This window comes from Mus pahari, chromosome 2 (assembly GCF_900095145.1).
Source record: "Mus pahari chromosome 2, PAHARI_EIJ_v1.1, whole genome shotgun sequence".
Taxonomy (NCBI): domain Eukaryota; kingdom Metazoa; phylum Chordata; class Mammalia; order Rodentia; family Muridae; genus Mus; species Mus pahari.
The window spans coordinates 37456496-37468506 of NC_034591.1; the positions used below are offsets into that span (position 1 = coordinate 37456496).

The 12011-nt window shown below is 37.7% G+C and overlaps 1 protein-coding gene across 1 annotated transcript in view; it reads right to left on the reverse strand.

Moving 5' to 3' along the window:
• Tfec (transcription factor EC) overlaps positions 1-12011 on the reverse strand; it is a 62561-nt gene that overhangs the window by 28135 nt on the left and 22415 nt on the right. The window contains exon 2 of the mRNA XM_021191330.1: positions 6901-7152. Within this exon, the coding sequence (XP_021046989.1) occupies positions 6901-7080 (180 nt within the window). The 5' untranslated portion in view covers positions 7081-7152. The remainder of the gene's footprint in view (positions 1-6900; positions 7153-12011) is intronic.

Sequence of the window (12011 nt, forward strand, 5' to 3'; positions counted from 1 at the left end):
CTCCTTCTCCTTCTCCTCCTCCTCCTCCTCCTCCTCCTCTTCCTCTTCACTTTCCAGTTTGTACAGATGTTACATAGGAACCAATTCCTAGTAAAGGAGACCATCTATCCAGAGCACATAGAAATTGGCAGGTCATTGTCATTTCTCAGTGTAGACACTCAGTAATCCTTGTTGGGCTAAAATAACAACCCTTGAACTCCTTCCATGAAAAGCCAACAAAAGTAAATTAAGTTAATTAGAAATGTTATTATGAAGAGAGAGAGCCACCTGCCCGATGTTTAGTCTCATTTGACCTTGTCTGTGTGATACTCAGTCAATTGTAATGTCTGAAGTCTTGCATGCTAGAGAAAAGGAGGAAGTTCTTTAGATAGAAAGTCTATTTAGAATTAGTAAGGAAGAAATGGATGCTTCTATTTCACAGACTATTTCTCAGGTTTTGAATTTCATGCATTTATCTTACCATTGTTTGACTAAATGATTCACTGATAAATTGTTGACCTCAGTCTACAAAATGTGGTCACTCACATACTCCAAACCAAATCTTTAAAGCAACAGCTTAATGAAAGCCTTCTATATTCCCTCTCGTGATTTCTAAAGGATCTCAACTCTCAAACAAAGCAGACGATACTTCAAGATATGTGGACAGAGTATGTACAAACTTTAGAGAAAACGTTTCTGAAACTAATAATTGGATGATGAGTGAAGTAATCAAATAAAAGATAAGATAACACCCCTTCTTGGAATGATTCCAGGAATTAATTAATTAATACTAACTTCAACACATAATTCCTTCTATGTTAAGATGATGGGGCCTCTCTCCCTTTTGTTCACCTCTGAATATGAGCTCAGAAATAATTCATATTTTATCATAGTAATTTTTCTGTCTTCAACAAGAGAGAAAAGTCTATGAATCTCAATCTACTAATCTCACTGAAAGAGTCAAAACTGAATCAGGACCTCATGAAGTTATTCGATTATAAGCAAGATTTCAATTAGGAAATGTCAAACTTAAATTGTTCTTGGATAATACTACAAGAGATTAGATATATAATCAGTTACTTGAATACAAGTATAAAATGATAGATTGATAGATAGGTAGGTAGGTAGCTAGCTAGATAGATAGATAGATAGATAGATAGATAGATAGATAGATAGGTAGATAGATGATACAAAAGTACATACATGAATACATACATACAAGCATATATACATACAGAGAGGTATACACATAATCATGCACATGTACAGAGATACACAGAGAGAGAACAGTGGAACCCTATAATATTTCTCAATATTATTAATCTTTTGTTTGTATAAAGTATTTTGTAATATTAATTTGCTGTCTTCTGTCTATTTCAAAAGTGCAGAAGAAAGCACCATTTTCTAGTGAAACAAGCTTGCTTTGTTTTATTTGCTGAACTGATTAATTGTGTTTTTTTGACCTTTTGGGGTCTGGACATCCTGTTCTTTTGGTGTTCTGCTTTTTCCTCCTAAAAACTTTCATTGCATACTGACTATATCCTCAACAATCTCCATCTAGTAGAATACGGTGCGATCAGAATGCTGTAAGTAACAATTAAAGTGGTACTTTAATTTGGAATCACAAAGAACTTTAGTGGAGACTACAAGCTTACTTTGCATATTTAAGTTTTCAAACACTTAGATGAGTATATCAGAGTCCAGAGTGTCTGAGAGCTGAATGTGAGGCTCTGATTGGCTGCCTTCCTGCATTACCTTCCATGGGCCCCTGGGGACTCTGCAGGGGCCCCTGGGCACACTCTCTGACATCAGCTTGAATATCAACAGAGTGCTCCTCATGAAGTGCTTCAAACCAAAGTCCACAGCCTTAGCATGAGGACTTCTATATCATTCTGTTATTTTTAAAATTATCTTGTAGATGTTCGAAGGTCAGTGATGAAATTTTAGCTGACTAGTGCTAAATTTAGATTATATGATTTTTAGATTATATGAATACATACCATTCATTCTCTTCATCTTTATAACTAGTGACAAAATGAGCAACACACACAAACCCCTTAACCAGCAATGGCACCGCACACTTGCGTAGCTTGGGAGATGCACCAGGTATTGCATCTAGTGCTTGGCATATATCCTGATCATTTGAGCTGCACAGCAGTCCATAAAGTGAATTCTGTACTTGCCCTCATCATACAGAGGAGAAAAATCAAATGAAAAGTAAATCACCCATCTTTTCCCAGATTACATAACTACTGACTGGCAGAGATAGATCTGAGTTTCTGAACTCTGGATGCACAGGTCTAACCTCAATCTAATCCTGATTTGCATTTTCATTTCTTTCCCATCGAAAGCTTCCTTTTCCATGCAAAGATTGCTTAAGAAATAATCAGTAGATGAGGTAGGATTTTTTTAGAAGCTTAAACTTTTTAGAAAGATTTGTGCTTCTCTTCTGCTCTTTCTATTCCTCTTTTTCCTGTATACTTGTATAGTTTTGGTAGTCAAGTTGACATAGCAATCACCTCTATATGAAGGACTACCTAGATCAGACAGGGCTATGGACATGCCTGTAAAGGGTTCCGCTTTAATGGCATTAATTGCAGTGGAAAGATCCACCCTAAATGTGGATAGCATTTTATAACCTGGATCTTGGACTATACAAGAAGGGAGAATGTGAACTGATCACTAGCATGTATGTATTTTCTGTCTCTTCCTGACTTTGGATATGTCTTTATTAGCTATTTCAATTTATAATCATCTGACCATCCCCACTATAGTGAATTATAACCTTATATTGTGGGCTAAGACAACTATTGCTCTCCTTTTATCGGGGTATTTCATCACAACGACAGAAATGAAACTAGGAAACAAGAATGCTCCAGTTCTCTTCTTTCCATTGTACTGCCTTTAGGGAAACCTTAGTATATACAAACTGAAGGTGTGAATGCTGAGTTGAGATAAATGATAATTGGAATAAAAATAAATAACTAGTAAACATCCGATCCCATTACTCTTCTAAGCAAGGTGGTTGGTCAACTTGAATTAAGAGACTCTATTAGGATATTCCCACAGAAGGCCTGACCTCTAGAGAGCTGTGTATGGTCCCATATGGTAAGGCACCAAGCAGTACAGAGATGTTAAATGAAGTCTAGGCTAGGAACAACAGTTAGTGTAAAAGGCTCTTGTTACATACTTTGTGTGTTCTTTTGTGTGTGGTTACCTCACTCGGGATGATATTTTCTAGTTCCATCCATTTGCCTGAGAATTTCATGAAGTCATTGTTTGCACTCACTGGTAAGTGGATACTAGCCCAAAAGCTCACAATGCCCACAATACAACCCACAGACCACATGAAGCTTAGGAGGAAGACCAGGATGTGGATGTTTCAGTCCTGCATAGAGCGGGGAACAAGATGATCCAGGGAGGTGGAGGAAAGGGGGGACCTGGAAGGAAGTGGGGATGGAGGCAGGATCAGGTACTGAAGGGGATGGGAGAGAGGTACAGACAAGACAGGAAATGGAATAAAAATATGTAGCAGGGATGATGAGAATCTGGGAGGAGTAGCCATTGGAGGTTCCCAGATGCCAGGGAAGTGAGAGACTACCAGGACCCAACAGGGATGACTTTAGCCAAAATGCACAGGAAAGGGGAGGTAGATCCTATAGAGACCGCCTCCAGTAGATAGACATGGCCCCCAGTCAAGGGATGGGGCCACCCACCCATCTCAGTTTTTAACCCAGAAATATTCCTATTCCAAAGAAAGACAGGGACAAACAATAGAGCAGAGACTGAAGGGAAGGCCATCCAAGAATGCCCTACCTAGGGATCCATCCTGTCTGCAGCCACCAACCCCTGACACTGTTGCCAAGAGGCGCTTGCTGACAGGAACCTGGTGTGGCTGTTCCCTGGAAGGTTCTGCCAGCAACTGACCAATGCAGATGTGGATGCTCTCAGCCAACCATCAGACTGAGCTTGGGGATCCTGGTGAAGGAGCTGGCAGAAGGACTGGAGGAGCAGAGGAGGATTGCAACCCCATAGGAAGAACAATGTCAGTTGGCTGGACCACCCAGAGCTCCCAGAGACTATACCATGAACCAAGGAGATTAAAGGGAGGGCTACATGGCTCCATGGCTCCAGATACATATGTAGCAGATGGCTTTGTCTGACATCAATGGAAGGGGAGGCTCTTGGTCCTGTGGAAGTTTGATGCCCCAGAATAGTGGGATGCTGGAGTGGTGGGATAGGAGTGGATGAGTAGGTAGGGGAGGGTTGAATGGGCAGATGAGATTAGGGGTTGTGTAGGGGTAACTGGAAAGGGGGTTGTCATTTGAGAAGTAAATGACAGGAATGATAAATAATAATAGAAAGGTTCCTGTTACTCTTGTAAGTATGAATGTCAAATTCATCTTAGACAGGCATATGCTACGAAGTCCTTCTCTTATTTGTTACCTATCTCTGTCCCAGAGACCTTTAATTTCTTAATTACCTCTAATTCCAATTGTCACATCTAATGTAAAGACACACTCACAGACCTATCAAGTGATACTATCATTACTGTTTAGACCACTGAACTGTTCCCTTGGGTTAGTGGAGTGATAGGCTTAGAAGGAAAGAAAGAATAAAACTGAATAAATGTCAATAGCCACCATCTCTGACCTCCGATCATGCCACTGAGTTCGGAAGTTTTAAAAGACAAAAATCAAACCGGCTCTTCTTCCAGGTTTGTTGGCAACTACTGTAGTTCTAGCCCTGAAGAGATTGAGGAAGGAAGAAAGTTCAAAGCCAGTGTAAGCCATATAGTGAGACTCTGTCAAACAACAAAAATTAAGCATAAACCATGAAAGCACAACTAAAATCTTCAGTCTAAATGAATGTAAGTGAACAACCACTCTTCATTTAAGAGACCACACACCCTTTACAGCCTCTTTGAGACACAGACTCCAAGAAACAAAGGATATTAGTAAATATTTGTAACCACAAAAGAAATGTTCTAGCTCTTGCGGATAATGTGTGTGTGTGTGGATGATGGCAGCATTTGTCAAATGTGGATATGAGAAATGCAGGTCAGAGACCATATTTACAACTCTTACATACTAAACAAAACTCTGATTAAACTGACATTCACAGTGGCTGTGAGACACTTTCATATAGATAGCTTCTAATGTAGTGGTTAAAAATGGGAAATGTCCACAGCTCTTTTTCATCTTGCCTGCAGATAGCTGAACTCCTTGAGACCATCACATCTTCTGAGCTATGCAACTCCCCTTCACCGGTACTGCCCGAAAGGACAGGCAGGACACATATTGCCCATATATGTATGAACTTACTATAATGGCAAAGACAAGGTGTGACCTGAGGAATAAAAAAAGGCTTGCTCTATGGCAAGCCCAGAGGATTGATATATATTGCCTACATAAGGCAAAAGACTGCTTTTGAGATTTTACTTATAATAAGTTGGTATTACCGTTGGGATTTGTTTTGTGGAAAATCAATAATCTTTACAAGAAAATAAACTTTGGGAGAAGTAGTTGAAAGATAAATTGTACTGGGTGTAGTTCTAATATGTACTGTGCAGACAGCTCTCATCATTAGATATAGTTAGTGCTCTTCATGAAGTGAACAAAGAAGCTGGCTCTGTATTCCACTTCTGAAAGTTCCATAGGTATAGATATATAGAGATATGGATATAGACATAAACATACACATATACATAGACATGAATATTATCTATGTACACATATATGTTCATGTATGTGAATATATATGTATATATGTACATATATACAAATATATGAATATGTTTATACACTTTTGAAAGTTTATATGTATATGCATATATATCCACTACTAAAATGTTGAAGTAAATACACACACACACACACACAGTGACCAGAATTCTGTTTTGGATTTCAGAGAATCCTAGAGTGTGATAATTTTATTTTTCAGTGAATAATCTATTGGATCTTCACTCTTTTCTACTTTCCAAGTTAACATAAAATTTATCTCTTAAAATATTTTTCTCCACGTTGGATTCAAATAATGGGAGCCCGAGTCCCCTGCTTTTGTTCTCTGAAGCTGCAAATTCAATATTAGAAAAAAAAGTCAACCTGAGGACCAAAGATGCTCACAAGCAGTTTAGACTGCAGGAGAATAATTTGGGAGTTAGAGAACAGAGTTCCATCAAATCAGTCAAGGAAAAGCAGGGAAAAGAGAAGAAAGCTCTCTTGTTAGCATAGATTTTCTTTAAAACAATACTAAAGTTTTCCCAAGTTCTAGTCCTTCTCTACTTCGTGTAATTATTTTTCAGTATTTTTGAAGATTCATTTAAAGCAAATCACATTTCACTAAGCTAGCCATTCTTGTTTAATTTGGTGCCTCAGCTTAACTTCATATCAATTATTTAGTAGGTGGTAGGGTAGAATTTATTTAAAAAAAAAAATATATATATATATATATAAAATCAAGTTTAAAATGAGTTATAGGTCTTTGAATATTTAATATAGTAATGGAACAGAAATTAATTTTATTGTAATGAACATTTTTTTTTTAGACAACAAAATTTGTGTTCTTTAAGTAACTTCTATCAGTTTCAATCTTTGGTCTATGTAAGATGCTGATAAATTCAACTCAAGTTAATCAGAAAGTCCAAACCTTTACTATTAGAATTAAATCTTCTAAATTCATAGGATTTTTAGTGGATCATTGATAACTAGTTGAGTACTAAAATGAATTAGCTAATTTAATATTAAAATGAGCAGCTACAATTTATTATACATAATTAATATATTATGATTAATAATTACAGATCAATTAGTTATAAACACATTTCTTTCATCACACTTTTGTCTGAAGTATTTACTGCAAAATTCTTAACTTCACCTCCTAGTACTAATGACAGACTTTATATCCAACCATTGAACATACGTGCCATTCCGCAGCACCATCTTCTCTCCCAAGAGCCAGCAGATTTGTGTATGGGTTTCCTGAACAGCCAGCATCACTGTCTGGGCTCATGGGTCCATGCTCTGCCAGAGGCATGCAGCTGGCTGCAGGAGGCTGTGCACTCTTGAGTGTCTGGTCGAATACCCGACAGTCAAGGGTCATGAAAGGAGTTACTTGCTGTGTCTGAGCCTTCTGTAGATGAGGCTTCGTAGAGGTTTCTAAGTGTGCCTGGACCTACAAATACAGGAAAAAAAAATGAAATGTAGAACACTGTGTAATAAACCTGTTTTTTTTTCCAGCAAAGGAATCAGAACACTATAATCCATACTATAATCCCAATTCTTTAAGATTATATTGATGCTTCTGTCCTATGGTGACAGGATTTTAATGATCTGATGATTTTAAGTAATGAGTTAAAGTTTCATGGAAGGAATGAAATGTTAGCCAGGCTTTCAGAGTGAATTATCTATTACAGTGAGGGGTAAATATAAAAGCACTGATACTATTTGAGTCTCTAACAAAGAAGTCTTAAAATGTCACATGTAAAGAAAGCATATTCAACAGTATAAGTGGTATTTATATATGTGTATTATATAATATGTGGTAGAATATTTGTTATATTATATATTGGATTCTTATGAACAATAAAGGTTTTATTAAGAAAATCTAAAAAGTTTTCACAAGGAAGCAGAAATTCGAAGTAGATATAATGTTAAAGCATGATACTTTAATAGTGATAAAATCCTGGGTGAATTTTTTTCCACTTTTCTGTATTTTTCAGTGCTTCTAGTTTGAGCAGAGTTTTGCTTTATAAATCTTTTAAATTTTTTTCTATGTTCTACCAAATAATGAGAACACATTAGTATGCATCATCATGAATCAACAGGTTAAAAAAAAACACTGTGAAAAATGGTATTCTTGTGTGCCAACTAAACAACTGTGTTTTGAAATCCCTTTTACAAAATATACCATTAAAATTCTGGGCATTCCCACTCACACAGATGGCCCTGGTTACACTCACTGGGTCCCCAAACAAAGCAAAAGCACATAAAAATGTTACAGGATGTGTAGGGAAGAGAGGGGTTGGAGGATGGAAGGAAGGGGTGGGGAGAGTAACCAGAACACATTATATACATATGTGAATGTGGCGAGGAATGAATTTAACAAAAGAATTATATGCATTTGCGGTTTGGTTGTCATAGTTCATATTATCCCATAATTTGTAAAAAGGACAGCTTTAAGCACCTCAAGTCTCCCTTTAAAAACCTACAAATAGAGTATTTATAAAAGCCTATTAAATGGAGTATTGCCTGCCAGTTGCCTTTATATTTACTATGCTGTGGTGTGGCTTTTAATACATTTTCCTCAAGTGGCCTATATATAAACCTATTTAATTTTCCCTCATGTTAAACAATAGCAAAGATTGCTGTACAGTGCTTATTTTTCTTTTTATTTCATTACACAAACTACTCCTTAAATCCCTTACCATGTATTAGCTCAGATAAATAGCCTGTAGAAAGTATTTTGCATTTAAATTAGCTGGTTTGGGGTACAATATTGTAGTAGTTACTTTAGTATAATTCTGTTATGCTGACATTTTTAGTATTATTTTAATTGTACTACCATAAAATAATTTTTCAGTCATATAAAAAAGATTAAGACTGGTAATAAAGATTACACATATTACTAATTATATTACTATGAGCTTTAAAGCTGTAAAATAACATTTCATTAAAATGCCATTTAAGGGTAGATGTTTAGGTGATCCTAACATCTCTGCATATAGTTATAATATGGACATTATAAAGAATACTTTCAGTTTCACAGTTCTGAGCTATCTTTCATACTACATAGTCAAATGAATGGTGTGTACTGGTAGAGCTTGTATTGACAAGTGGGCCATATCTTATGTTTTAAATAAAACATCTAGAATCAGAATTCCTTTCATTGACTAATTCATTTTCCACTAAACGTAAACATTCATTGACACTAAACATATTTATTGAACCTCATACTTCCAAGAGTTATCAAGAATACAAAAAATATTCCATGCGTCCCCAGAGATTTTAGACTTCATCATCTATAAGTTAGAGCTAATTTAACCACAGCAACACTGCAACCACAATAGCAAGCCAAGCACTAGGTACTAAGTGCTGGGATAGGCAATTTGCATGTAGTGTTTTTGATGTTTTTTTCTATCTTTATGTAGAACCCAGGACATATGTACCCTTAGTAACCCCATGGTATGATGTTAACAGTCACTGGGTTTCAGACACAGTAAATAGCATGCCTGTAGCCCTTAGAAAGTAGGAGAAATAATTAGGACATGTGGCCTGCCCCCTAAGCATAATGACACTGGCTTCTGAGTAGGCTGAGTAGTAGATGCAATGAATCATAATGGCATGAAAAAGCAGTGTTTTGTTGTTGTTGTTGTTGTTGTTGTTGTTGTTGTTGTTGTTGTTTTCGAGCATCTTAGAAGAGGTTGTGTTTATAAGCCAGGAACTGGATGGAGAGACAGTCTTACATAAAAGGAAAATGAAAAGGAGTGTGAGATGGAAGTAAAACTGGAGACAATATTACAAATCTGTGTCATTAGAGAAGCCACTCTATAATGACAGACGAAGATTCACAGCAAGTCCGACTCTTATCTGAGTACTTGGCCACAAAGAACTACAAGGGATTGACAGACAATGGTGGGGATTGTCCTGGATGCTATCTGCTCATCAGTCAGCCATGCAGGAAAGTCTTTGTTTCTTGGGCACAGGAAGAGTTGATTAACTGTGATAACAAGAATCCCCCCAAATCATCACTAAACCAAGCAGGAAAGTCTTTGTTTCCAGCTCACAGGAAGAGCCAATTAACTGTGATAACAGGACTCCCACCAAATGGCTGACTTTTGTCACAGACTGATACCAAAACAATGGAACAGCTCAGGGTGAAACACCAGCTAAGACACACTCAAAATACTTAAAATTCCTGGGTTCCAAAACCACAAAGGATCTACTTGATTCCTTCCACTCAATGCTCCAATATTTTGTGATATTCAGTAAGTTGAATTATAGGTTGCTGTTCAGTATTGCTTTTAAGAGTCAAGCATGTGGGTACTAAGTCACATATAGAAGATGGAGGGAGAGTGCCTTTGTGTCTCAGTTCAAATGGCTTAGTCTAGTCTCAATATGGCCATGAAGGTAGGAAGCTTCTCTAAAGGAAAAGACCAAGTGCTTCTTGCTGGTCACCCTGCTACCATGACTCCTGTCACAACCAGAGAAGAGACATAGAAGGTTTCTGAAAGATTGTGTGTGCCATGAGTGGTTGAAGAAATGGGTCATGAGATCACAGTGTGCACAAATGCTGTAAGGAGCCCAGCTTTTGGAATCCACAGACCTGTTGCTAAGGCATAGACTACCATCATTTACATGGAATGCCACAGCTGACATGGTTTGAGATGTGTCTTGCTGGATCATCACTAGGCCATTGCAAAGGAAGGAAATTTTGTGGCTGAATATAATCAAAGGATCAGATTTCCCAAGATTCTAAACTATGTTTTAACCATATTTTCCCAATGTTCTAATATTACAAATAAATTTAGCAAACATCCATTCCCATATGTCTCACAATCATACTACCCAAGGCCTATTTATCACAATTTGGGGGTTACCACTTGGGTTTTGTCTGACACATCATGTCTTGCTTTTAATAGAAGCCTAAAAGCACTAACAAACAAAAATAAATGCAGTTTGAAGATAACGTCTCAAAGAAGCATCAGAACAAAACTCAGAGCAGAGAAGTTTGAGATGCCTACTAGGGATTTAAAGGACTGATGATTAATATGCTGAGGATGCTGAGGAGGCTGAGGATGCTGAGGAGGCTGAGGAGGCTAGAGATGCTGAGGGGCTGAAGATGCTGAGGGTGCTGAGGAGACTGAGTAGGCTGGAGATACTGAGGAGCTGAACATTCTGAGGCAGCTGAGGAGGCTGAGGAGGCTGGAGATGCTGGAGAGCTGAAGGTGCTGAGGCAGCTGAGGAGGCTGGGGATGCTAAGGGTGTTGAAGGTGCTGAGATGCTGAAATGCTGAGGAGGCTGAGGTAGTTGGGTCACATGAAAGGACATGGGACGATGTAAAACAACTAGTAGACTTTCCAATTTAAACAAGAAAAACGTTCTAGAGACCAAAACACTACCACAAGATGAAGAATGCCTTTTGTGGACATATTAGATACAACACATCTGGAGAGGATCTAGAAGAAAGGATGCTTTAGTAAGTGCTTCAAATACTAAGGTGCAAAGAAAAATAGGCAGCTCTTTGAAAACACAGAATATCCACTAGCTATGAAACGGTAATGCAAGTTTCATTTTGAAATGAAAATGCTAGATTATTATAAAAAGAGCTGTTTTGAAACAATGAGGACTAAGAATTATTCAAAAGTATTGTGAGGCAGTGAGCCATAGCCACAGAAATCTCAGAAAATACCAAAAAGGATAAATGTCAGAGGAAAGGTGGGGAAGGATGGGGTGAGAACCCTCTGTTGTGAATTCTGTTTAGTTCTATACCCATATTTTTACTGGCTTCTTTGGTGTTTTGGAGATTTCCATCTTGAGTTCTTTATGTATTTTAGATATTAGCCCTCTATCAGATGTGGGGTTAGTGAAGATTTTTTCCCCAATCTGTAGGTTGCTTATTTGTTCTATTGACTATGTTCTTAGCCTTACAGAAGCATTGCAGATTCATCAGATCCCATTTGTCAGTTCTCTCTCTCTCTCTCTCTCTCTCTCTCTCTCTCTCTCTCTCTCTCTCTCTCTCTCTCTTCTTTTTTTGCCAATATAATTATAACTATTTTTATTGTGGTGCATGAGCAAATAACATACATAAGTACAGTACTTATAAAATATTCATTTCATATTCTTTGGTGGGGGGGAGGAAAGGGTTTATTCAGCTTACACTTCTAAATTGGTGTTCATCACCAAAGGAAGTCAGAACTGGAACTCAAGCAGGTCAGGAAGCAGGAGCTGATACAGAGGCCGTGGAAGTGGGAGTCGGTGGGTTGGGGAGCAGGACGGGGGAGGAGGGTATAAGGGATTTTCAGGATAGCATTT